This window comes from Semicossyphus pulcher, unplaced genomic scaffold (genome assembly GCF_022749685.1).
Source record: "Semicossyphus pulcher isolate SPU_LCO1_2020_fin unplaced genomic scaffold, fSemPul1.0.p SCAF_1, whole genome shotgun sequence".
NCBI lineage: Eukaryota > Metazoa > Chordata > Actinopteri > Labriformes > Labridae > Semicossyphus > Semicossyphus pulcher.
This window is the reverse complement of record NW_027211603.1, coordinates 15,771,508-15,798,399: the sequence shown is the minus strand read 5'-3', so window position 1 is coordinate 15,798,399 and position 26,892 is coordinate 15,771,508. Positions and strand designations below refer to the sequence as shown.

Sequence of the window (26,892 nt, the reverse complement as noted above, 5' to 3'; positions counted from 1 at the left end):
ATGGGAGCTATTTGGGCTGCAAGGGACTTTTGTTTGTTTTTGCTCTTGTTAAATAGTCGCCAAAGCGCAGCTCTTCCAGAGAATCGAGGTGGGACTGTAGTGAGTGTGTGTGAGTGTGTGTTGTGTTTTCCAGTCATGGAGAGTGCTGCTTTACGCACGCTTTCAGAGTGCGCTCTTGTTGTTTCCCAGTAGTGACTTTTTTTCTTGTAGTTTATAAATGTATGGCTGTATAAAAAATCCCTTTGCTTTGGAAATGTGTTGCTCATATCTACATACATTTGTAGTTTTGTTTTGTATTGAAATTGTATCAGCACTCATATAATTACAGGTTATTTTTAACTGGATTTTTCAAACATCCCGCTGTAGGCTAATGTTATTATCAGGGAAGTTTATGTTCAGTGTTTGGCAGTAAAATCAGGAGTTTTTCCTCGTCTCGTCTGCTTTAGTGTAGTCTCACGGCAACTTAAAATTGTGTTTATGGTTAATGTTATATAATTTGACGTTTGAGACTGTTTGAATGTGTTTTTGTAATCGAGACCCATATGGATTTCAGCAGATCCATGTGCTGAGGGAAGTGATGGCTGTCACATTGATGCTATTTGTCAGACTACCCAAGGCTCATACAAGTGCACGTGTAAAACAGGCTTTAAAGGAGATGGAAAACACTGTGAGGGTAAGTGTCTCCTTTGTGTTGACCTGTCTAATGCACATTATAATCTGTTTACAAAAACTATATTAATACTTAGTCTGTTGTAGCATAATTTCTCTATGATACAATTATTGATATCTGTACTCATTTATTCTTCCTATATTTATGAAGATAAATACATCTTCCTTCTTTACTCAAGTTCTTTTCCTTACTGTTGAAGACCAAAATTTCTTGCCTTTTAACTTTTTGATCATTTATTCATGTGGTGTTTACTTCTCAGACACTGATGAATGTGACATGGAGTACAATGGTGGCTGTGTACATGAGTGCAACAATATACCAGGCAATTACCGCTGCACTTGTTATGATGGATTCAATTTGGCACATGACGGACATAACTGTCTCGGTAAGATCAGTTTTTAACAACTGAGTACATAATCGTTTGTGTTGAATCATTTGCTCTGATGCTGAAGAGTTCATGTTTGTGTGGGCTGTATGTGAAGTTTCTCACACACACTCTTTAGTAAACCTACAATTCAGCCTAACACAAACAGTTTTGGTTTGTCTTAAGCAGTGATTTAAACAGTAATAAATATTTATGTCTGATATGTGTTTTGAAAAAGCTTTTCGGTCATCTGCAAGTTGGAAAAACAGGTTGATTTACATGAATTAAAGTTTTGTAAACACTGTTAATTAATTTAATCAATCCCCTGTCCTGTAGATGTGGATGAATGCAAGTTCAACAATGGTGGGTGCCAGCACACTTGTGTCAACACCATGGGCAGCTATGAATGCCGCTGCAAAGAGGGCTTCTTCCTCAGTGACAACCAGCACACATGCATCCACCGCTCTGTGGGTGAGTGTACAACATGCACACTTGTTGTGTGAACAGCTGCCAGGCCTGCATCTTTAGCTTAAAAACACAGATGTACTGCACCTGAAGTTTAGATTAATTTGTACTCATAAATTAAAATATGGTGTGAAAAGTAAAAGGTTAAACAATTCATAGTCCATTTTACATAGACATTTTATGTCTGTATTGTTTGCGTGTGTGGTTGTTTAAGGATGCTTGTATTTGCTAATCGTATTAAGCTGCGAGAAAAGACAGAATTATGTAGCAAATTCCCCAATATTCATATACAAATTTAAGATTGACGGCACAATGAGGGGTGACAGGTTAAAGCTGGCTCCCGTCACCGAGCTTTTATCTGCAGCAGCCCCATGCTGTGGGAAAAGGATCACTGTGTCCCTGAGAACAAAATAAGTTAATAACTGCAACACTCGGATCTATGTGGTCCGTGTCACAGATTAGTCTGAGGTGCCTTTGTATTGTCTTCTTGTCTGAAGTCAACTAAATGCGCCTACTTTCCACTCCATCGGGTCTTGACAACCCTTTAAATCCCGTAGACCTATCCACTCAGCTGTGACCCATCTTTATAAATGCTGCTTCATCTCATTGCAGCTCAAAAGGAGTTTGTTCCCTGAGCTTATTTTCAGGGAACTTTTAAGCAACTTTTGCTGCTCTTACAGAATATTCTTTTATCTAGAAGTGCTAAAGATAACACAGTGGCTGATGTTTTTTTGATTGTGTGAGGCGTGAGAACAATCAGTGTCTTTGAGGATGCCAGACTAATCTCTCAGTATGTGTGCCTTTGTGTGGAGCCGGTCAGTCACTGTAGGAGAGTTTCATTGTGTACCTCTCTCCTTCTTTCTATCCCAGAGGGCCTCAACTGTATGAATAAGGAGCACGGCTGCGCCCACATCTGCAAAGAGACACCCAAAGGGGGTGTGGCCTGTGAGTGTCGTCCAGGGTTCGAGCTGGCCCGGAACCAGAGAGGCTGCATCTGTACGTGCTAACTTCCCACTACACACTGACCCCGTCACAAACACACACGCACAGTTGGCTTCAGAGATTGCACAGATAAAATGTCTCACTGATGCAATGTTTGTGACCTTGCAGTAACTTGCAACCATGGAAACGGAGGCTGCCAGCACACCTGCGAGGACACGGAGAACGGCCCCATATGCAGGTGTCACGTCAGGTACACACTGCAACCTGACAAGAGGTCGTGTGTAGGTAAGAAAACAGTTTGTAGATTTGGTTGTTGCTTAACACAGGAAATGTCAGACAATGTAAGAAACAGTCATCTTTGATATTCTTATGTCCACCTTTAAATTCCTACCGAAAGGAATATCTCAATTCTCATATACGTAAATATATCCATGTATGGTCTTGTTATCAAATTAACCTGGCATATCAAACATGATTTTTAAATGGATCTTAATATGAAGGAACCAAACATGTCTGACCTTTTGGTTTATGTTTATAAAAATCTCAACACATCTACAATATTTCAATTTGATCTAATGATGCAGCCATAAAAAAAAATCTTGACCTTTGACCTCAGAGTTCAGAGCAGGATATGGGGTTAAAATCTCTTTAGAAAGTTTTAGATTTTCTTGTCATATGTGGCCCTGGGTTTTTGAGTCCAGATGAAGTGTACAACATTTTATAGGTTGAATGAAGAGCTGTGAGGTATATTTTGCAATCCAAAAGTGTGGAAAAAGATTTTAATATCATTCAAGTTGATGAATGAAAAGAAAATGGGAGACAGGATTTTTTATATTTGTTGGCACATGTCCTCTAGTGTTTGCAGGTTGTTGTTTTCACATACTATATAGAAAAACAGGCCGGATGACTAAGGTATGATTCTTGTTTCTGACAACAGTTTTTATTCAGAATATAATGAAACTAGATCTCATCTCAATGAGTGCACATTCCACTAACTTTATTCTGTAGTATTACAGAGGCTATCTTGATGAAGTAATGAAAACACAGTAACTGGAAACATCTTCCCCTGTTAGGCAGTGTGCATTTTTGCACACAATGGTTATGTAGGATAAGATCAGATATTGGGTAATATCTCTCCCTCCAGCAGCAGTGTGTGTGAGGTCCCGGCGTATCGCTGCAGTGTTGTCTCCAGATTCACTTCAGTAATCTGGTGTGTTATCTGACGCACACCAAGCCGCTACAAGCTGAGTATCTGAGTGTAAACATGCATCTGGTTACTGAACGGAGACCCACACAAACACCCCGAGCTGACGTCAGTGGACAAGTCTTGTTGTTCTTGTGTTATTTTCTAAATGTGGGGATTTTGTGCAAATAATTTGTTTTGTGTGTCGCAGAACGAGACGAAGCCACCCCCGAGTCCGCAGACCACAACTCTACATCCTTCACAGAGGTGGACAAAAGGGTCAAACGGAGACTGTTAATGGGTAATAATTACACGCACTTCTAACAGCTTGTGTTTTATGTGTAAGATGAGCTGCTAAGAAACGCTCAGGGATGTGAAACAGGAGAGAGGACTAATGTGTAGTAAACCTATGCATTCCTCAGACTTTGGAGCAAACTGTGAAATGACTACGTGCTGGCTGTCTCGCCCCCAGCTTCCCCCCTGAAAAATATGCATTTGTGACAGTGTGGTACATTTCACGTTATCCCACCATTTGGAAAGGGGAAGGTGTGAATCTTTTCTTATAGAGTTAGTATTTATCAACTGTGTGATTCTGGGCCACTTGATACGTGTAAAACATTGCATCTTTGGCACTTTACCAGGTCAGAGCATGAGCTCGTTCTTGTCCTGTGTTATGAATAATAAATGTTGTCTCTGTGTTTTGGTGTACAACAGTGTATTTGAAATGTAACAAACTTCAAAAATCAAAGTTCTGTTCTGCTAAGGATGTAGTATTTCACATCGAGGAATAAGTGTTTTACATTCATTCACGTTGTTTGATTTAATTTCAGAAACCTGTGCGGTGAACAATGGGGGGTGTGACTGCACCTGTAAAGACACTTCCACAGGCGTGCGCTGCAGCTGCCCAGTCGGCTTCACACTGCAGCCGGACGGGAAAACATGCAAAGGTCAGACTGCCATTCCACAGAGAGACGCGCTGATCTGGCTTTTTGGAATTTGTAAAGGAAGTCTTCTTTCCCCTCTCTCCCACAGATATTGACGAGTGCGAGCTGCACAATGGCGGCTGCGAACACTTCTGCAGGAACACCATCGGCAGCTTTGAGTGCAACTGCCGAAAAGGCTTCAAGCTGCTAACGGATGAGCGTTCCTGTCAAGGTAAAAAAAAAGGCTCATGAGTTGTTTAATTCAAACTTTGAACAGCCTGCAAAGATTGAGACGAAATGTGCACTGCATAAGCCTACAATGCTTAACCTGTAATTCCATGATCACATAAGTTAACGAATACCTGACCTAGCAGCATAAAGTACCCGTCAGGTAACACCGAGTGGGAATATTCAGGATGAAACGCAGATGTGAGTCTGTGGGTGGGAAATCCCACCTCATGAAGATTACAACTAACTGCCCTGCTATTATGTCATGTGCTCATTTTGATTACAGATATAGATGAGTGTTTTTTTGAGCGGACATGTGATCACACATGTGTGAACTCCCCTGGTGGTTTTCAGTGTCTGTGCAACAAAGGCTACACCATGTATGGACTGGCCCACTGCGGAGGTGAGTCTACATCAGGTGGAGAGAGCTAAGTGCTCAATGGAGAGATGTGTGAAGCATACATACTTGCTTCTTTTTTTTTTTTGTTATAGTGTTACCTGTATTAATGACAATAATAGTAATTTTCCTCTTCTCCTGTCAGATATAAATGAATGCAGTGTGAACAATGGCGGTTGTGAGCAGGGTTGTGAGAACGCCATGGGCGGATTTGAATGCTTTTGCCACCCTGGCTATAAGCTGCACTGGAACAAAAAGGACTGCATTGGTAAGCCAGTGCCTCTTCCTATATGAAAGGCACATCTCTTAAGTGCTTGCTGTCTTACTGGAAATGATGCGACATCCCACATTTTGGACTAAAACTTGGGGGACAAAAACAGGAGATACTTTGAATTCTGTTCTCTTTTTTCTCTTTGATTCTCTGTCACTTGGTTTTCCTGTGCTTCAGTGAAACATCCTAAAGGCTATGATACTGTTGCTGCCAGATGTTTTGTGCCCTCTTCTTCCTTGTTGCTATCAAAAGTGTTCTTCTTTACCTTGGAGTTTTTGTTGTGATTTCTATCTAGAGACTGAGGGTTTACCACCTGTAAAACCCACCACTAAACCTACGTTGAACTGTAGTAAGCAGGAGGGAGGGGACCGTTGCTTCCTGACGTGCCAGTCCCAAGTCCACATCAGCAGTGGTGAGTTGAGCTGAGCTTGAGCTCCTGGTAGCATGATTTAAATGCCATGATGGGCACATCTGGGCCCTTGTTAGCTAACCATTGCTGCCTTCTCAACACTCCATACAGCCATTGAATCAATTGAAAGCCCTAGAGTGGTTCAACCATCTTAGTCAGTCCTCCACTGACTGCCTTTTAAATTGCTGCTGTGTTGTGGCAAACTAAAGCTGACATATCATAATACTAATGCATGTTTTCTTTGTTTAACACTACATTGGAATTGGATTAATTAGATTAAATAGGGCTCTAACAACCCATAAAAACAATGATGCTACTATATATATAGTGAATCCTAGTTTTTCCAACTTAAAGTCATCAGTTGACTTGACACATATCAGCCATGTGCATCTTCTTGGCACTATAAGACCCATGATACAGTATAGGGCAGGTTTCCCTGGTGCAGCACAGCTAAAGCACGCTAACGGAAACATAATTAGTCATTAAGTCAAGCTGCTTAAAATCCGGTTGTATGTCAACATCAGTCTGAGGAGCGACTCTTCGTGTCCCGACACGCTGCCTGTTTGCTCTCTCTAACTCGGCTTTTGTGGCCTTAACTTTTGTCTGTGTTGGTCTGTGTGTCACGGCCTCTCGTGTTTGCAGGGACGGAGGATTCCTACACGGTGACCTGTGGAATGCCTCTGCCCTGCCTGGCTGAAGCACAAAAGAACAACAGCGGCTCGCATTGCTTAGGCAAGTACAAAACATCGCAGATTAACATCCATCTTTCCCCTCTGCCACACAAAACAGTAACTCAGGAGCAGCTCAGGCTTTACGTGTTTTCAGGTGATACACACTGCGATTAGATGAAAATGACAAAGTATTCTGTTTCTATCCTGCAGGTCCAGAAATGGCCAATGTTCCTCGCATTAAGACCACAGCCACTTTTAAGTCCGGCGCTGCAAAATGCAACTTAAAACGAAGTCAGGAGAAGCTCAAGGAGAGTTTGAACTCGGCACACTCAGGTACAGAGGTTGCCAAACAACAAGCAAAACAATGTCTCCAAACACAAGGCTCAGATCATAGATAGGCGAGGATTACAATTACAGCTCCTTTATGTTGCTGGTTAAAGAACATTATGGGTTTACCCAGGGCTGCCAGCATTCAAAGCCACACTCTTTAGAAGATAAAGCAGACCTCAAAGTCAAAGTAAACCGAAAACCCAAGGCGAATGTGAAAGAAATCTTGTGGGGAAAGTGATGTGGTTTGGAGCGTCTTGAACGTCTCAGCGCAGCACTTTGTCTGGCAGTGACAGGGGAGGATGTAATTAGCCATAGCATGCCTTTCAGTTGGGTCTGACCTAGCCATCAATCAAACGGGTTTCCGATTGTGGGATTATTTTGCCCCTCCAGAGGGTTTCTCTGTGGTCTTTAACATCCCTCACACTCACTGAAAGGACACATTATTGTTTCATAAAGGGGAAATTGCCACTGAGACATTAAAGCCTTTTTTAGTTTTCCAATATACATGACAAAAATAACCAAATACTGAGGACTGTTGTAAACAATCACCTGTTTGTTTTTAGATAGCAGGTTCCTCTTCACTGAAAATGTCCAGTTCAGCTACGTGAGCTTGCGCTGCACCTCTTCCGGACAGCGTCCGCGCAGCCGCCACGGCAGGAAAGCAGGCGAGGAGGACGGCTCCTCGATAACAGCTGAGTTTGAGCTGGATGTGAACCTAGAGGAGGTAACAGGTTGGTCTCTGCGCTTCCTCTCTGCCTGCCTGCGCCCTTTGCTTCATATTCTCCATCTTGCTTTCTTTCGCTGCTGTCTGTTCGTCACTAAACAAACCACGCTGTTAAAGTATCTCCTGTTTTGACTTGGCTGTGGTGATGGGCTCTAGGTTGGGACTGGTGTATTTTTGGTTTAATGGTGGCACAGATCGCTCTTAACTTGACTTGGTGGTGCAATTTTGCATGTTGTTCATGTACAGTTTAGGATATGTTTGAGACATTTTGCTGTGGAAGCAGTTGTGGTATCAAGTTCCTCTCTCAGCAGAGAGCTGTGACCTGAACTGCGTGCGCCGACGCTCAGAGAAGAGGCTCAGGAAGACCATCAGGACCCTGAGGAAGTCCATCAACCGGGAACAGTTCCACCTCCACTTCGCCGGCTCTGACTACGAGCTCAGCAAGACTCTGGGCCAGCCGGCAGAGCTGCCCGGACACTGTGCGGGGGGACAGGTGCTCGTGGGCAGGAAATGTGGTGAGTTTGGATTCGTTTTTACGTATTTTTCAACACAGAAACTCTTTAAGGGCTGGAGATGCAACTTTCAGCCAGGCATCACTTCTGCTTCTCATCTCACATGAGTAGATCCAACCCCTCATTTGCAGCCAACATGGAGGCAGCAGTGCCTTTGACTCGGCCCTACACAAACAATCATTTCTTTAAGCGATTGAAATGGTCCATGCCAGTGAGATATATTTAGACAAGCTGGTTTAATGATTGGATTTGGAACAGGTGTTGGCCATATGAGTGCCATATATGGTTTTCAGACATGCTGTAATGAGCTAGTCGGAGGGGAGAGCGAGCTCGCATGGAGGAACAGAGAGACTGTTGTTGAGATCGTCCAGCATCTCCCCCGGATCAGAGTGTAACATGAGGGCTGATGGCAGCTCTCCTGGTAGCTGCTGCCTCTCGCTCGGGTTTTTATATACAGCCTGTGATGGAGAAAATGTTCATTAAATAAGACCGCACACTGTCAGTGTTACAGAGCTGAAGGCTGGCATGTGTTTTCTCTGGCTGTTGGGACCGCACGCCCCTAATTTCGGGCCTCACAGTGAGTTTTTTGCCTGCTGCTTGCCGTCTTAGTATCAGTGAGAGGAAACTGCTGCCTTTCCTCTGTTGAGATGTCTAAATATTTATTCAAATAGTTGGCGTTTTTGTTCAATATTTGCAAATGTCTGGCATAAATGTAGAAGACGTTTTAATCTGACATAGACGCAGATCTTCAAATACCTTTAAGGCTTTTGTTTACCTCCTAAGAAAACATGGACAACCATCTTTTAAGGTCTTTGCTCTTCAACGAGAGACCAAAACTTGCTTTAAACTATAGCCATGCTGTAGTTTGTTGGAAGAAAAACATCAGCTTTATGTTGCGGATATCTCCCTGTAACACCACAAAAAAACGCTCCTGTGCATTACTCCTCTGTTTCAGTAACACAGCTCTTGAGTGTGTTGATTTCTTAACTCCCCCGCTTTACTTTCAGGTCAACATTAAGCAGTCTATTGGCCATGGCAGGGGTGTAGACATGTAATTTGGGAGAGGAGTGAGGGGTGGGGGGGGGGGGCTGAAAGGCATTCTTCTTAACCTCCAGCTCTTTAAAGGAGCTATATTTTTCCCCCTCCTCCTCCCCCACCTCCCGCTCTGGCTTAGCTCAGAGTGCAGTTTAGTCCTATTCAGTTTGCCCACTCCATTGAAAAGCCCATTTGGGGCTTGTTCTCGCTGCCTCAGATGGATGACAACACAGCCTCTTGTGCATTTGGAGAAAATGTGCTTTCACCTCCTAAAAGCATTTCTCCTCTGACTCTGGTCTTATTTCTTTACTGTTGACATCTGTTTTTATTCCAGGATATTGATGATTAAGTGAATTATGACTGTGTTCGTTTAATTATTTGTCCTGCTGGTACTTTTTAATGTAACTTAATCCCAAGACTTATTTGTGTAAAAAGTAAGACAAGTGCAAACAAGGCTACAATAATGATCTGAGGACGCTGTTAGCAGTGCGTGTCCACGTCTATTCGCCCGCTGTACTCGACTTGTTTGCGTGTTTGTTTTAACTTTGAAGATGTTTAGGAAGTGCTGTTGATTCAAGCTGGCAGTTTGAGTGCTGTGTCCCCCCTGCCCCCCAACTGGGGCCACTTTGCATGACCCCCAGCCACTAAACTGCTAAAGAGAATTGACTTCAGCCACACCATGGGAATCAATTAGCATCAGTTGTTTGGGCCTCGGCTTGATGGGCGCGAGCAGCGATTGGGCCGAGCAGAATGGGGGGATTCAGAAACCTGACCCCTTTTATTGGGTTCAGCTCCTTACCACTGTGATACCGTGGTGTTTTCCTATGTCATCAAGTAGGCACAGACTGGGGACTTGAATAGAGGTGAAAGGTCTTTTAAACCTCTTTGGGGCCATCAATTCGAGGACTCTATAGAAGCGTTCTTTGCATTTGAAAGGCTTCAAGGTTTTTTCTCTCTTTCACTCTCACTCTCTCTCTTCTCGCACTGCTTCCCTCTGTCAAATAAAAGCTGTTAGAGGACAATGCAATGATGGCTCCTCATGCTCTTTCAGAGTAAACAATGGGTTTCAAAAAATGAACTGCTCTTGAGAGAATTACATTTTCTTTCTTCGGAGGAAAATCGAACAATTTGCTGAGCCACGTATAATGGATGGATCGACATTAGAGCCTTTGTGTGTGGAGCTTTTAGAGATAGTGGTTTCTCTGCTTACAGACGGCTTAAAGGCTACAACCCAGGCACATTTTGTGCTAAACTTTTAATTGATTTATTCTTGTGTGAGATCAGCTCCAGTTTTCTAGGAAACTTCTAAAGACCATCAGACAGACGCAGTAATTCCCAAATTAATTACAGGCATCACTCTGAATGGGAGGAACCGAAGCAACAGGGCACTTTGCTCCCTTTAATCAAGCCTTTGCACTTTTGTGAGATAAGAGGGAAATACTCTCTTTGATTTGCCTCTGTGTTTGCTTTTAAAAGAGGTGAGGGTGCTTATGGTGGTTTCAAAGTTTCCCCCTGATGCACTGCCATGTTGTTGAGAGTGTTAGGATGTGTCAGACCTACGGGAAAGAAGGCAGCTATGGAGAGCGTTTGTGCTTTTTGTCTCAGTGATTTTGATGGATGGTGAATGCTTTCTTACAGCTTAATGTTCCAACATATTTTATTTCATTTATTTTGCTGTATGTGCGTGATGTTTCCGAGTTCATCAGTAGAAATTGTTTTTTAATGTTCCAGTTTATGAGTAGTTTAATTATAATAGTAGAGTTTGTTAAGCTGTAAAAGTTGTATGACAAAAAAGATGCTTGGTTAAGATCAAACAAGCGCGATTAACTCTGATAGATGAAAAAACAGGTGTGTTTTGTAGGACACACTTAAGCTTTTACTTTAAACCCCTATGTGCCCGTACGCTGTGCTTTAAACACGAGTAAATCTCTGAATCTGTCAGCAGATTGATATATTGAAGCCTTTGATGTCTAAAGATGCTCTTCACTGTGTTTATCCATTTCAAGTACGTACACGGCCCCGTTTGATTAACAGGAAGCTGATGAAGTCTGGGTTACTTTACTTTAATGGTCTTGTCATGCAATTAAACCACCGTATTTAAAGTGTAAATCAGCATTGTGGTGAGGAGTGTTTGATTATGTGTAGCCACGGGCTACTCTGCCATTTTTTATATCATAATTCATCATCATTTTGTCGTCTGCGTTTTGCATTGTCTGTCTAGTTTTTGAAGACGAGCTTTACATGAGTCAGACCTGTCTGTTAGAAATAATGTTAATGACAAGTTCAGACAAACCAGTCCGTTTTTTCAGTGTTTGTTTGATTTCACTAATAATTAGGTTAGATTTAGACTCCAGTCCACATGACTGTATTCTTTTGAGAGAATTATGGCTGTGTTTAAGAACTTAAAAACTCATCACAGCACTAACACAAAATCACCAATTCTCAGTTATGTGACAATCAACACAACATTATAGGCCTCAGCTCTAAATCATTGAATGATCAACCTTTCCTCCATCTTGTTTCTTTCCCCACCTGTCCTTTAGTGAGCTGCAGTGTTGGGACTCACTTCGACGTGGATCAGGGAAGGTGTGTGTTGTGTCCAGCTGGAACATATCAGGATGAGGAGGGACAGATGTCCTGTGAGGTCTGTCCTGGACCTGAGGGAAGAGAAGTCTCCAAGGTGGTCGGAGCTCGAAACATGTCAGAGTGTGGAGGTGAGACAGTTAAATCCTTTATTCTAATGCTACATTTAGAATTTTACACTATTGAATGCATGTGGGGTTTTATTTATACATGTTTTTTAGCTTTGTTGGAGGGAGCCTGAAACTTAATATTTCCTTTTTAAACTGCTTCTAATTGTTCTGCTCACACACAGATCTTAAAACAGGCCAAAACAATTATTACATCCCAGATACAATAAACATGCAGGCAGTAAGTTCAAACAGCACAATATGAAACCAGTCCTCTCTTTATAACTTTTAGAATGAGACTATGAAAGGTAACTGTTACCATAATGTGGCCAAAGGGCACAGGTAGACTTCACTTACCTCCACTGTCTAAAAAGTCTAAAAAGGTATTATTATTTTCATTATTATTAGGAGCATTGCAAAAATGACTCAATTAAGAGAATAGTTAGATTTTTTTCTAAAGGTGCAGGTATCTGGATTTTGTTACCTATGGGAAAAAAATGTAGAACTAAAAGAAGAAGAAAACAAAAAGCAGAAAAAGGCACAAAAGGAGACAAAATGTAGGAAAGTGTTTTGTGAATACGAGCCACACAGGAAGCGATGGTGCCTTGATAAGGATCTCTCCCCGGCAGATGTTCTGCTTTGTGTAAAGCCAAAGAAGCTTGAGTTTAGATGTTGAAGATGTGTATGAAATAAAAGCTGAAGGAGCCACCATGTTTTGCTCTCCCCCTGAGCTGTTATCAGAGTCACTTTGTGGCTGAATCCCTGATCCCATCTCCTCTGTCAGACTAAACAACAGGAGCAAACTCCCACTGGCACCCAGTTTGTATTAGTCACACATGTGAGAGGTGGTGCACTTGGAGATAAAAACAAGTCATTCCATTAACATTTGCTTCATTTCTTAATGGAAGGGAGAACATTGTCTCTTATTTTTCACATAAATGTAACTTAAAATAAACTAACTCAAGTGGTGCAGCTCTAAAAGGTTTGTAAGAGAGATAAAACATTGCTGTGTCTAACAGACAGACTGTTTGTGTGTGTTCAGGTCAGTGCTCCCCCGGTCAGTACTCTCATGATGGCTTCATCCCCTGCCTGCCCTGTCCTCTGGGAACGTACCAGCCTGAAGTGGGACGCACCTCCTGCTTCGCCTGCGGAGGAAACCTGGTCACCAAGCGCAGTGGTGCTGTTACCTTTCAGGAGTGTGAGACCAAGGGTGAGAACGTCATGTGTGCTATTGTTACAGAGTTAAAAACTGCAGTTTTAGTTAAGTTTAAATCCTCATGAATGTAGGGATGTGATGGATAAACATATTAGATTTAGTCAAACCTTTTGTGGCTGTTTGGTTTAAATAGTTTGGACTATTTTTCACACTTGGCATCACAACAGTATAACATGCTTCCTCAGTCTATGGAGCTCTTGTGGGTGTTGGCAGGAACTTTGCTGCCCTCTGCAGCTGTGTCCCTGTCTTTACATGTAGGTGCTTGAGTTGTTTTAAAATTACGCACCTCCTAAATGTCAACTCTGCTGAACTTAGTGGGAAAAGCTATATTCATTCCTCCTATCGGCATTTTTAGCAGGTGCAGGATAGCAGAAGCAGAAACTGTAATGCGGGAACAATCGGACAGAATAGATTCTATTTTGGTATATACTCTCTTTGTAGCAATGTCCTGCAGAGTCCTTTTAGTGCATTTTATTTTGAAGCAGACATTAACCAGATAAAGGAGGAAGTGAACAAAGACTCAATACAAGTGAAATCAGGGTCATGTCAACCTGTACTTAAAGAGTTTCCTGAGCCAAAAGCTAAGCTGCTGTCTGTCCTCGTACACCATGTCAGTATAACTCACCAATGTCAGTTTACAGTATTGTGTGTTTGTGTTTGCAAACATTTATCCAACAGTGAATAAAGGCAGCATTATATTAACAAACAGTCCTCTATCACTGTGCTTGGCTCCTGCAGTCCAGTGCTCTCCGGGACATTACTACAACACCAGCACACACCGCTGCATCCGCTGTCCCACGGGCACGTATCAAGGAGAGTTTGGGCAGAACTACTGCGTCTCCTGCCCTGGAAACACCACCACCGACTTCGACGGCTCCACTAACATCATGCAATGCAAAAGTATGTATGTCTGTAAACATGTACGGATAGAGAATAAAACACAGCAGCACTTCAGGGGCCTCAGCTCCAAGTAATTTACCTAGAACAAAACAACCTATTTAACACTTTGATATGTATTATGTTACAGACCGACATTGTGGAGGAGAGCTGGGAGATTTTACCGGTTACATCGAGTCCCCCAACTACCCAGGGAACTACCCAGCTAATATCGAGTGCACCTGGACCATCAACCCACCACCCAAACGCAGGATCCTTATTGTCGTCCCAGAAATCTACCTGCCTATTGAGGACGAGTGTGGAGACTACTTAGTGATGAGAAAGAGCTGTAAGTTTCGACAGTGTGTGCATGGATTATGAGCAGAATGTTGACGTCAAATTATTTTATGGTTCTGATTTGTTTTGGTTAGTTTTGCCCATTTGTGCACAAAATGCTGATTTTCACATTAGCATGAGAAGTAAGGTATCTGTATTACAGCTGCTAGCATTAATGCTGTCCTCTGCTCTCATATATCCTCATTTCACAGCTCTCTCCAACTCTGTGACAACCTACGAGACATGTCAAACATATGAACGTCCCATCGCCTTCACCTCCCGCTCCAAGAGGCTCTGGATACAGTTCAGGTCCAACGAGGGAAACAGTGGAAAAGGCTTCCAGGTCCCATATGTGACGTATGATGGTAAGAAGAAACATTACGTTTCGTGCTGTTACTTCATTGTTTTGCCCAGATTTGATCTGTTGAATTAATGAGCTTTTTATGGACATCATCTGTTTCAGAGGATTACCAAGAGTTGATAGAAGACATTGTCAGAGATGGACGATTATACGCTTCAGAGAATCACCAGGAAATCCTCAAGGTATGAAGCTACAAATGTTTCACAAAGAACACTTGTCATTGTTGTTCCTGTTTGTGCTTTAAGCATGTAGTGCCCTCTTTTGGAGGCTTATGGAAATACAGGCAGCTGCTCATATTGCCTTTTAAATATGTTCATTGTTTTCCATTAACCCCATACATTTTCTCATCAGGACAAGAAACTCATGAAGGCGCTGTTTGACGTGCTGGCTCACCCACAGAACTTCTTCAACTACACGGCACAAGAATCAAGAGAAATGTTCCCCAAATCCTTCATTCGCTTCCTGCGCTCAAAAGTCCTGAGATTCCTCCGCCCTTAGAAGTCTGTTGCTGCGCAGCATCTGGATGTTTTAAGAAAAACTAGATCCGATACCAGACAAAGTATCAGTTTTAATCAGCTGACCTCTTTAAAAGTATTCTGTAGTTCTCTGTTTTCGCATGAAGTGATACTAGAGTGGACTAAATCTGATCCTGAGGAGAAAGTGGACAAGTCATGCAAGTTGACTACTACCTGAAGCTTTAAGAGGGTCTGAATCTCTTCACCTTATTTGGCTAATATGGAAACATGTTTAAATTAGCAACACAAGAACTGTAATGACTTTATACCCTCCTTTAGATTTTAAAGTCACCATCTCAGGATTCAAAATGCAAATCTGTGTATCTGAATATTACTGAATACTGTACAAGTATCATGATGGAAAACACAATAGCTAAACAGACATATACTGCGTGTGGGTGATACTGTATATATCTAATGTGAATCTAATCTTAACATAGACTACTTTTACAGGTAGAGGTTAATGGACAGAAATACTGCTAAATGTCAGAAACAAATATAGCACAAATGTTTTCCCGGGAACATTAGCACTACTGAAGAAGTAGTGGCACCACAAAAGCAATTATCCTGATGAATGTTTTGTATATGATGTAAAAAGTTTAGGTGATGTATTGTAGCATCTATAGCATTGCTGCTATTACAGGCGGCCCGTGTATTTGATTTCTAGGGAGTGTAAATGAGTGCTACTGCCCCGAAGAACTGTTTCATTTTCAGCCTCAGTGAGCATCGATACACTGAGGATGTGATCCAGCAACCAAAGACTGTTTGTTCTGCAGACACTGCAGAGAGTTGGGAGTGATGTTATTTGAGAGACTGAACGATTTAATGTCAGAAAAGTCCTGTAAAATAGAACTGAGCTACTCGCCTGTCTTAGATGACACGTGTATGTATATTTTTTATGGTTTTGTACATCTAATATGCTGTAAATAAAGATAGGACACTTATGTTGTGTTTTTCCCTTCCATAACTTTTATTTTAAATTATTTTTGTGTCAAAACGTATCTTTTTAATTTTTTAAGCTGCATTTCGTTTACTTATTTTACTTTTTTTAATTAAATTACATTTCATTAAAATACAACTTTGAACTACTGAGGAGTATAAGGGCCAGGCATAAAAGAAAATTAGATGAGAAAGATCGCTTTGTTTTGCATTATGAGATGAAGTCTAAATTTTGAGAATAAAGGCAAACTTGCAGCATTAGTGACACATTTAAAAAAACTAATTCAGAGGAGGAACATTTTTTGACCCTGTTGGTGCACAGGAGTCAACCTGGAGTACTAAATGAACCCACTCCTTGATTTTATAGTGTTGGATAGTCGGGTCATCAAACCATAGTCTGAGGAAGACCAAGAGGGCCATGGTGTGAAGAACAAAAGAGGGTAAGCACTGAGGTCATTTTCCCACAGAAATGCCCCCTCAGTCGGACTGAGTGGCAAAACATCCTGCAACATGGCTGCGTTCAGTAGGGGAGACGACAAAAACGTGTAAAACAGATGAATATCTGCTTAAATTAGGGGCAGTTGGACTCAACAGAGATCCATACGGGTTTCCTGACATTGAAATGTTCTTGATTTCAAAGGCTGGGGAAGAAAAAACTGATGAGACATACGTGAACAATAACATGTCATGTCATCAAAATCTCATTTTGCTGTCATCAAATTGTGACGTGTCACAGGTACGATGTTTCAACTCACTTTGTAACTTGTGAACTTTATCCCTCAGTGATTGACATTCATCATTTAAAGATTTAATCTGTTCATGTAATGAGGGAATGTCTTTGTGTGTCTCCTCCGTCTGGACCTCAGTGCTTTGGCCTTCAACAGTGTGTACCTCTGCTTCCGATACAGGACATTGATGCAGGTTCAGAAGAGCTGTGGCAGCTAGCTCTCTACTTGTGTTGACAAGTCTCCTCTCAGTAACCTCTTGAGATCAAAGATATCTTTCCAGGTTGTTGACAGCCCGGGTTCGATCAGTGATGGAGGTGAAACTGAATAAACTTGGCACGTAGTCAGGGTGTAGGGGATCGTCACTCTTTTTCCCTGAAACAAACACAGTTTTACTAGTAAAGTAACATTAATTTATTTTCACCTCTGCAGGAAATAGACATGATTTCATTATTACTTGCAACATTTGACCTATGTATCTAGAGGGGTATTCCACAATACAAGATTTAAAAAACCCCTAGAAGTGTGATTCATCCATCTGACACAAGGCAGAGTTGTCAGTACAAAAAAAACAGAAGTTATGATTTCACCCAAAAATCAAACAAAATGGCAACCACAAATCCACATTTCAGTGCCTCGAGTCCAGTTGTTTCTCCGAATTGCAGTGATTCATTTGCTTCTCTTTTCTTTAGCTTTCGGTAGTCTGTGAAAAGATAGCTCGGACATCTTACTGAATCTATTTGTACAGTCAATCGCACAACAGCTCTTTCCCATTTTAGAAGTCTTTTATGTGTTTTTGCAGCATTTAGGATGAATGCTGACGCTGTCACTCAGTACTGTGCTTTCTGCCACTCAGTAATCGCAATGACTTCCGCCTGATGTGACGTCACATGAACAATCTCTGATAGATGACTCAAGATCAGAAATGCACAATAAATAATAAAGCACAAGATATATACTTTTTTTTTTTTTCAAATATACGTCATTTATGATTTTAATTGCATTCTTTTGGGTATATTGGTTGCTCTACATGATGAATAATAATCGCTCAAGAGCATTTGTAGTAAAACATTTAAGTAGGTCTTGTAAAGTGTAATATGTCCTCATCACGGGATTACTGAAAACCTGATGTAAGGTAAAATAACATTTTCTCAATCAAGAAGAGAAAATCAAGTATCACACGAGCAAAACAAATGGATCAAATGGAATATTGGCAAATTATTATCATTAGAAACACTATGATTTTGCATTGCGGCAGTGGAGCTGGTTACATGGACTTAATATCAATATTGTTTTGCAAAGGGTGGTCATTTGGCATAAGTGAGTAGGAATAAAAGTCACCACCAAATCATTTCTTATATCCACGTTGTCATGTTGTTAACCACTACTACTATCTTCTGATTGACAATGGTGTGTTACAATCAAGATATGATATTAAAATAGTAATTATATATACATACATACATAAGCGTCTTACCGCCAGCCGGGATTTCTTGTGACTACAATCGAGCGCTCCTCGTGGTCCTATGTCCGGAAATCGCCGTCATTACCGGAAACTACAAGTTCGCTGCTCGGAGGCTGATGGTGTTTATCCCTGAATAAGCTTGATGGCAAATGTCGTCAGTTAGCAGTGTTTTCTTTTTTATAGTGTTGTCTCATCCTTGAGGGAAACAGTTCACTAGGTTTTTTTGGGGCAAACTGTAAAGATGAAGTCGGTGTTTCTTCTCGAGGCTTTCTCTTTGGCTTGTTTTGTTCTGTTGAGCCAAGTGACAGCGAAGGTAAGGCTAATGATAGCTTGGATAGCTAGCGTTATGGAGAAAATGGTTACCAAAGTAAAATGTCCACCCTTAAAAATACTAATACTCCAAACTCGACCGTTAGATAAGCGTTGAAATTCCTACGCTTACTCTTAGCATCTTGTCTTTGAGACTTTCTTATGACAATATGAATCGTTGCAGGTATTTTGAACTGCTAATATACAGTATGGCATATTATACATTCAGTGACTGAGTGATTAATGCACCTAGCTACAGGTTCAACAAGAACTGAACATCATAGCCCCCATGAAGGTAAGATTTAATGCAAGGCTAACACTACGGTAGCTATAGCTAGCTCAATTACCCAGTGGGCTGTCAACTGAATGTGTACTGTACGATGTAAGGAAGCTAACATTAGCTTTAGCTGCTCGTCAATCAATATCAATATTATTTTATCAGGAAATATGATGCATCACAAATAGGTGCACCTTTTGCAGTATGAAACATGACTGCAACAAAATGTGTAACAAAATTTTAATGACGTGGTGTAATATTTTTTGCATATCAATATACTAACACTACTATTACTAACACTTATTACTGATATCATTGTTATTATTATAAAGAATATTGCTTTATTTGTGTAAAAGCTGTTTAGACATAAGTGAAGAAAGTGCAACACATGATAAAGATAATTTCCAGAACATGTCAGACTAAGAAAATTACAATATACAAATTAAAAAGGAAAGAAAATTAGTACAGAAATAAAATACAAATAATACAGCAACAAGAACGTAAAGGGGAAAAAATGAATTAAAAAAAAGACAAATTTATGCCGCAATATCACATGAGTGGGAGTGATGTACTGAATATCATCACGGCTGTGATTCGGTCGTAGGTGTGATATTGCTTTTATACAACAAAGGGTTATACAAAGGGCAAATAGTAGTAAAAAGTAATAATCAACAACAGATTATTTTTTGCTCCACTAATTCAACTAGTTCCACAATTTAACTGAAAGTGGACTTTTGTTGCCAAGCAACACAAACATTCTCCTGCACTCTGTGTCTACAGGTTACCACGGATCAGCTGTTTCTATCATGTACATTTATCTGTTTGTTTTAATTAATCATCAACCAGTGAAACAAGAGTCTGCTGTGTGATTCAGAGGTACCAGCTTGATAAATATAGACATACCAGTTGGCTGTAGTGTTAATTAATAGTTTTCAGAACACCTGGCTGAGGCGGAGTGATACACACAGTGAAAAGTCCGAGTGTTGTTGTACTCTATATCGCCACTCATGGAATGCCTCTTATCCAATCAGATTACGTGGTCGGAACCAACTGTCCTTTTTTTTTTTAACCAGCAAAATTGTGTGAAAGTGTGGAAAGAGAGTAAAAAAGATGTAGACACAAATTAAACAAACAAAAACCGATATGACACGTGATCTGTGATGTTACAGAATTCTGAGGACATTCGTTGCAAATGCATCTGTCCGCCGTACAGAGACATCGAGGGACAAATCTACAATCAAAATGTTTCCCTCAAAGATTGGTACGTAAAGCGATGTGTAACTACACTTCACGCTACGCTTTCTGCTATGTTATTAATGTGATTTTCTTGTTGTTCAGTAACTGTCTCCATGTAGTTGAACCAATGCCGGTTGATGGAAAAGATGTGGAGGCGTACTGTTTACGCTGCGAGTGTAAATATGAGCAGAGGAGCTCATGGACCATTAGGGTATGTTTGTGCATCACAGAGTAAGGGTCTGTTGATCACTTAGTTTTCTTGTGCTGCTCCTTATTAATCTGTATATAATTTCTGAATTTGTCATAATTAGATTATTTTTTTGTCTAAACGACACTTAAACCCAAAGATAATACAGTTACAATTTTAAGAAAGTGGAGAGAGCAGTCTCTGTAAATACATACCTTAAATGAGGGACAGGATATTGTTGTAGATACATTTAATTGTCTGATTGTTTTTGCACTACTTGTGTGTTTTCTCTGTTTATATTGTATATATAAATATTATATTTTGAATGAAATCAAACCAATCAGTAACCATGTTCCATGTTTTAGGGTACCATCATAGTGTACCTCTCTATTTTGGGCCTGCTGTTGCTCTACATGGTCTACCTGACTCTGCTGGAGCCCATTTTGAAGAGGCGTCTGTTTGGACACTCACAGCTTATCCAAAGTGATGATGATGTTGGGGTATGTGTTCCTCTTAATATTACAGCATTGCAAACTCACAGTAGGAAAGTAATGTTTTATATTCTGGTACTTATGGCACTGCCTCACCCTAGATAACAACCTACTCTGAATTCCTTCTAATGGTTATAATTTCTGACGCTCTCAGTAACCTCTCTTTGCACAAAGGTCACATTGGATTCATCCTCTGTGGGTAAAATTGAACAAGATTACACATTTTGGATTTTTAAACCCTTGTTGGTCTGAATGCCGTTAAAGAGGTGAAGTTGGAACATACTACAAATGCCTCCATATCCAACATAAAACATTAATTTCAACACATGGATTGAAACAAACTTGGAAATCTCACATTTAGCAGCAGCTTATTTTGAGGCAAGGTCTTTACAGCTCCATTTCAAACACAGGTAGCGTTACATTGTTTCTAATAGTGCTGTCTCACTCTGAGTCAGAGCCATTATTAACCACAACCACAGGCCAAGTACTGCAGCAGGGAAATGTTGAAGCTAGTGCATGATGCAGCCAGCTTTAAGTGTTTTGTGTTCACATACTACTCTCTCTTTCTCTACATACTTTTGGCACTAATGGGGTTCTAAAATATCATTTAAATTACTGACCGTCTCTCTTTGGAAGAAGATTGTTAATGCCGCTGACTTTGATTGGAAAACCTGTTTATTCTGTAAATATGGGCATGACAGAGAAAGTATGACTGCGGCAGGGGGAGATTAGTAGTTGCTCAAGTCCTTATTAAACTTAAACTAAGGTTAAATCTAGCATTTAAAATAAACTTCAAGATAGGCTGGATTAATTTCAAGCTGAACTGAAGTCAGTTTATGAAACTTCAAGCAGGAACGACTGCTCGCTCTGTTCCCTAACTGTTTTGTCATTTTGCCATCAGTGAAAAGAAAATTCTTTTAGCATCTGCATAAAAGAAGTTTCCCAGGTTTCTCAAATAATCATTAAATGATACATTATAATGGATCCTAAATATTGCAATTACTGTTTAGAAGCCAGAAGAAAAGAAAACTAATTACTGACCAGCTTGAAGTAAACTCGGAGTAATCTCACAACTGCTGTGCAATATCAGGAAACAGAAGTACCGTTAAAACACTCAAAGCGTAAACAAAGAACAGTAAAGCTACTGGGTCTTCACTAGTATTACACAGGACTTTCGATATCAACAGAAACAAACAGTGACTGCCTTTGCCTGAAGGAAAAGGCAGCCAACACACTGAGCACTCTGTGTTTTCACTGGCAAGAGTCCGGGCAAGAGGAATTGTTACTTGAGAAGTTTCTCTCATAAAAAAGCTTTTGCTGTTAAAGTATTCCTAAGCAGCAGCAGTCTGCACCATATGTTCCCTGTCACATAGTATCATATTATTTGACTATAATTATTTAAAAGAAAAGGTGGATGATTAATATAGCAGCACTCAGTTCACAGTCAAAAATCATGTAACAGTACAGAGGTTACTTTTTTGCTGTTTGTTTGGAAATAATGAAAGCTACTAAACATGAAAAGGACCACTGTTAGAGAAACCTTATAATTACAGTGATACTACATTTATGTAATTAACTCAGAGCGGCACAGTAGCTGATAAACTGTCATCAGCCCAATATAAAGAGAGAAGGATTAAAGGGGAAGTGCTGCTGCTACATTAATTACAGAGGAAATTGTGGGCTTGTACTGAGAAGGAGCCCAACTGATTTTGGTCAATTTCCTTCCATTAATTTTTCCCAGTCTTGTTCTTTCACCTACTCTTATAATGCGTTTCCTTTTGATATTCACCATAGCAGCTTTTCTTTTATCAACAAATTACATAATGCTTTATAAAAACACAGGAAATCCAGGAAATCCAACAATAAGAGTAAAAGTAATGTTACTAACTTAAACATCACTCAAGCATGATTGCGATAAAACCACATTGAGACACAGAATAATGAGCCTGGTATACACACAAACAACTTGTTGTTCCAATACTGATATCTTGCACCTATTGGTCAACACTGATCTGATATTAATGTTTACTAGATGAGTTGGTTGGTTGTGCAATTTAGTTAAGCTCTACCGCCACCCCAAACCTGAACATCTGCAGATATTGCACGTATAGAGTCCGTGTGTTCCTTTAAAGCTAGCATGCAGGACTGGTTCAATCAATCAATTAATCAATCACATTTTATTTGTATAGCACCAAATCACAAACAAAGTTATCTCAAGACACTTTACAAAAAGAGCAGGTCTAGACCGTACTCTTTGTTACATTATTTAGAGAGAGACCCAACATGAATCACCGTGAGCTGCACTTAGCTATATTTGGCAGCAGTGGCAGGAAAGACTTCCTTTTAACAGGCAGGAACCTCGAGCAGAGGCAGGCTCATGTTGAACGGCTGTCTGCCATGACTGGATGGGTCGAAAGACTTTTGCCATGCCGTGACTGCTGTACATATTTACACTGAAATAATTTCCCATCTTGGTCTACTAAAAGGAAGGGAGGTCTATTAGATCTTGTAATGAATCTTACAAGATAGCCTTATGATGGATCTCTTTCAAATCTTTTCATGTTAATCGTCATTTTCTTCCTTCTGTGTTTTCAGGACCAGCAGCCTTTCGCCAACGCTCACAACGTCCTGTCTCGCTCACACTCTCGACCTAACATGCTGAACAAAGTGGAGCACGCCCAGCAGCGCTGGAGGAGGCAGGTCCAGGAGCAGAGGAAGTCCGTGTTCGACCGCCACGTTGTTCTCAGTTAAACTCCAATCTGCCCTGTGATCAAGATTTACTGAGGGTGGAGCAAAAAAAAAAACACAAACAAAAAAAAAACACTGTGATGGCGCTTTCAATTTATAAATCACTTCCTTTCTCTCATTTGTGATTCGTATCTCATATCGTGTGATGCTCGGGGTCCCTTGCAGATGTAAATTCGTAGCTGGGAACTCTAATTTAGTCTGCAGGCAGCACAAGAGATAACAGTGACTCATTTTGCACAATCCTGAATGAACAGTCTTAAATAGCATTCCCAAAAGCTGAATTTACTCTCTGCCTGCCGTCTGGTTTGCAGAAGTGCCAAGTCACCAGAGAGTTTCAGATGAGAGTCTGAAGGCAGCCTGGACGTAATAAATGTGAGATAGAAATAAATATCTCTAGTGAATATTTAATAACATCATTTGACTGTTTCTGGCCACAGTGTCGGAGAGAAATCAGTCCACAGCTGACCAGCCTTTCTTTTTGCAAGATAAACTGGCTCAAAGATCAAAGGTTAAGATGTTTGTTGGATAAATGGACCCTGTTAGCTGGTTATTTCCAAGTAACTCTGACTACAGCTCTCACCGCAGGAGAAAGGACAAAGTGTAAGATGTAAATCTCTCAGCCTTCTTTGAAAATGCATGTTTTATAATAAACCTTTTATAATTGTGTTTTCAATCCTCCATTCCTACCATAATGTTTACTGTCCGGTTTGAAGAATCATCATTTAACGTATAAATTTGATATCTGAACGTAGTTTCAATGAACCTCGTCTCTGAAATCGATGCAACTTCTTGGTGATGTCATAGTGAACGTAGCTGTGCTATTGATCCTCATTTGTTGAAGACCCTTTTTGAAATCAGTGCCCTCTTCAACTGTCTAAACAATCTAATGAGTAGTCTGTACTTTCTAACATCAGTTTCAGTCATCATTAATATGACACTGTGGTGTTCTTCTGACTTACTTTGTGTGTGATGGGGCCGTGTACGTGGGCGGAGTGGATGAAGAATCATTCTGTTTGGAGACCTGTGGAAGTGTTCTTAACTGTTGTACATGTGATACCTTTAACTTTGAAATAAATTTATGTCATATTTGTGATTCTAGTTTTTGTCACGTGTTTACATTCCTTTTTCCTAGCAACATTTTCTTTCAGTTGGAAGAACAAAGTACTTAACAGCTCGTAAAGCTGAAGGTTCCTTTGAAATGAATAGGAGTTAAAATATGGATTTTCTGATGATACTGTATGTTACGGCTGTATGTTTCCCTGTGCTGTTTGTCCTTTCCCCTTCTGTCGTCTTAACGACTGCAGGTGAATCTGGCCTTGGAACGGTATTTAAGACACCACCATTGACATCAGAGGAGATGCTTCTAAAGTGGGGACTGCTGTGGTTCTGCCTCTCAGCAGGGAGTTTGTATTGTTGTGTTTTGTTGGACTTAAATTGGGTGTCCTTAAATAAATCCCGTGTTTATGGGTGTTTTTAAGGTGTTTCACATAGTGATTTTTGGGTTAGTCACGAATAGTTATTTTCCCCATAGGGCCACCTCAGGTTGGGGCGTAACACTCTACACCTTAATAGAATCCAGACACACATTCCTCCACCTCAGTTTACCCACAGTTGAAGAAATCAATTAGCGTGTCTACACTCAAGTACAACCCTGTGTCCCGTTTGTTTTATGTTTTTGGTCATATATTTTTAAAAAGATATTTACAGCGTTGGACTGTGACTTACTATGCCTACATGACAGGGCCTCCAGAAGTAGTTTTCAGGGGGTTCCAAACGAATTTGGGGCCACAGGACAAATAACTACATAGCCCAGTTTTGTTGGGAGTCTGGCCCTGGATGCACAAATAGCCTTTAAGAAAATGTTAAAATGACAATGCTTTCTGTCCAATGTACTGACAATTTAATATTGCCAGTGCGCAATAGGTACTCAGCTGTTTACTTATTTGCTTACATACTTTAGAGCACATTCTTCATTACTGTTAATGACTCACAAACGTCTGGAAAATGGCCAGTTAAACTCTTGATTAGATCCTTTGAACTAAACTGTGACATGATTTCCCCCCCCCCCCCTCTAATTGTTTGATAACCATCCGTATCTCATTTTCAATAAGTTAAATGATTTCCATACAGCTGCGTCATCATTTCCTGCAAACTTTTCCTTTTTTCCCTCCCTCATTGCATGCAGTTACACGGAGGAGAATATTTTTCCGAAGAAAAAAAAACCAGGCAGTTTTCAGGCTGTAGAGACAGAAAGCGACACAGGCTCTGTGAGCTACAGAATGGATCACTGAACTAAAGTCTGCAGCAGCACAGAAACACAGGTAGGCTCTTTGTTTCAGCGCATTACATGTTGAAGATGACGGAATGTGGCGGTATTTTACCTTTTTTAAGGAATTGTGAGTATTTCGAGCATCTTTAGAAAGTCACGTTCATAAAAAAGAAAGAAAACTTTGTATTTTTGGTTTGTTACGTTTCTGACATGATTAACATGACTGATATTTAAGTTACTTATAAATGCTAACTTTTGTCGATGTTGTTAAGCTCTCTAATCCTCTGTTTGATGTTAAGAAGAAAAAGTAGTTCTTCTCAGCTTCACTGCTGTATTTGCACGAGTTGGCCTACAGGGGGCGCCTCAGCCTTTAAATTTGATCCATCCATACAATCAGTGTCTATGCACATATGAAATTGTTGACGCTCTCACCTGTGTTTACCTTCTGCTTTCATGCCGCCACAAGTTTCACTTCAAATACTCCTTATGTCTTTCTCAGATATATGCCAAACCCACCCTACACACACACACACACACACACTGCATCAGCTCCAGTGTATGGCACATAACCCCATTACACTGCATTTGCCTTCAAGGTTTCTTCGTCAGTCTGTTGAAGCTGCTGTGTGCTGAAAGATGCCAGCAGATAAAGGAATGTCCTTGTGTTAAACTTGCGCTTGTTGCTGCTCCTCTGGAACAATATGTTGTGAAACTGCAGCTGCTGTTATTCAAAGCTTATTCAGAAACAGTTACATAGAGTTTGAAATGTCAAGTTCAATTATTCTGCCATGAGTTGTTTACCAATTGTTGTCCCCAAAGTTTAAAATTTAAAGTTTTGAATTTATGATTGGAGGTGATACATATACAAACTGTGATAATAAGTTACTTTATGAGATACTGTTAGCTATTTAAATCTACTTAAATGCATCATATTCTGTCAGATCGTAGCATTGCTCAACTTTTCAGCTTTGTGATGATACATTTCCATCTAAAATGAGATTAGTTTATTTCTCTTTAGCATTAGGGACATGTCTCAACACATATAGGAAGATTTACTCCCTTAGTTTATCATAAAAACCCAAATTCAAAAATCTGTAGGTGCCAATATAGCTGCATCGAATGGTTATT

At 40.5% G+C, this 26,892-nt stretch overlaps 3 protein-coding genes across 3 annotated transcripts in view; all 3 read left to right on the top strand.

Annotated features, from left to right (window-relative positions):
- On the top strand, nucleotides 1-16,048 carry scube2 (signal peptide, CUB domain, EGF-like 2). The gene is made up of 23 exons (XM_069685385.1): nucleotides 1-88; nucleotides 557-673; nucleotides 930-1,055; nucleotides 1,371-1,505; nucleotides 2,370-2,495; nucleotides 2,610-2,726; nucleotides 3,836-3,925; nucleotides 4,455-4,571; nucleotides 4,657-4,779; nucleotides 5,062-5,178; nucleotides 5,318-5,440; nucleotides 5,739-5,855; nucleotides 6,495-6,584; nucleotides 6,734-6,856; nucleotides 7,417-7,584; nucleotides 7,886-8,092; nucleotides 11,668-11,838; nucleotides 12,857-13,024; nucleotides 13,769-13,930; nucleotides 14,058-14,255; nucleotides 14,455-14,607; nucleotides 14,706-14,785; nucleotides 14,955-16,048. The coding sequence occupies exons 1-23, from the start codon at nucleotides 1-3 to the stop codon at nucleotides 15,099-15,101; spliced, it is 3,063 nt and encodes a 1,020-aa protein (XP_069541486.1). The 3' UTR covers nucleotides 15,102-16,048.
- Nucleotides 16,049-18,350: 2,302 nt separating this feature from the next.
- tmem9b (TMEM9 domain family, member B) lies at nucleotides 18,351-24,593 on the top strand. The gene is made up of 5 exons (XM_069664023.1): nucleotides 18,351-18,560; nucleotides 20,003-20,094; nucleotides 20,172-20,280; nucleotides 20,622-20,756; nucleotides 23,343-24,593. Exons 1-5 carry the CDS (start codon nucleotides 18,489-18,491, stop codon nucleotides 23,496-23,498), a joined length of 564 nt encoding a protein of 187 aa, XP_069520124.1. The 5' UTR covers nucleotides 18,351-18,488; the 3' UTR covers nucleotides 23,499-24,593.
- Nucleotides 24,594-25,736: 1,143 nt separating this feature from the next.
- dennd2b (DENN domain containing 2B) overlaps nucleotides 25,737-26,892 on the top strand; it is a 55,645-nt gene continuing 54,489 nt past the window's right edge. The window contains exon 1 of the mRNA XM_069657788.1: nucleotides 25,737-25,816. The gene's annotated coding sequence lies outside the window, so the exon portion shown is untranslated. The remainder of the gene's footprint in view (nucleotides 25,817-26,892) is intronic.

Bases quoted from the DNA above. Each gene is read 5' to 3' on its own strand.
- scube2 (XM_069685385.1), top strand. From the start codon at position 1: ATGGGAGCTATTTGGGCTGCAAGGGACTTTTGTTTGTTTTTGCTCTTG. The intron at 4,780-5,061 runs GTAAAAAAAAAG...TTTTGATTACAG, and splicing joins GGATGAGCGTTCCTGTCAAG to ATATAGATGAGTGTTTTTTT. The intron at 5,179-5,317 runs GTGAGTCTACAT...TTCTCCTGTCAG, and splicing joins TGGACTGGCCCACTGCGGAG to ATATAAATGAATGCAGTGTG.
- tmem9b (XM_069664023.1), top strand. From the start codon at position 18,489: ATGAAGTCGGTGTTTCTTCTCGAGGCTTTCTCTTTGGCTTGTTTTGTT. The intron at 20,095-20,171 runs GTACGTAAAGCG...CTTGTTGTTCAG, and splicing joins AATGTTTCCCTCAAAGATTG to TAACTGTCTCCATGTAGTTG. The intron at 20,281-20,621 runs GTATGTTTGTGC...TCCATGTTTTAG, and splicing joins GGAGCTCATGGACCATTAGG to GGTACCATCATAGTGTACCT.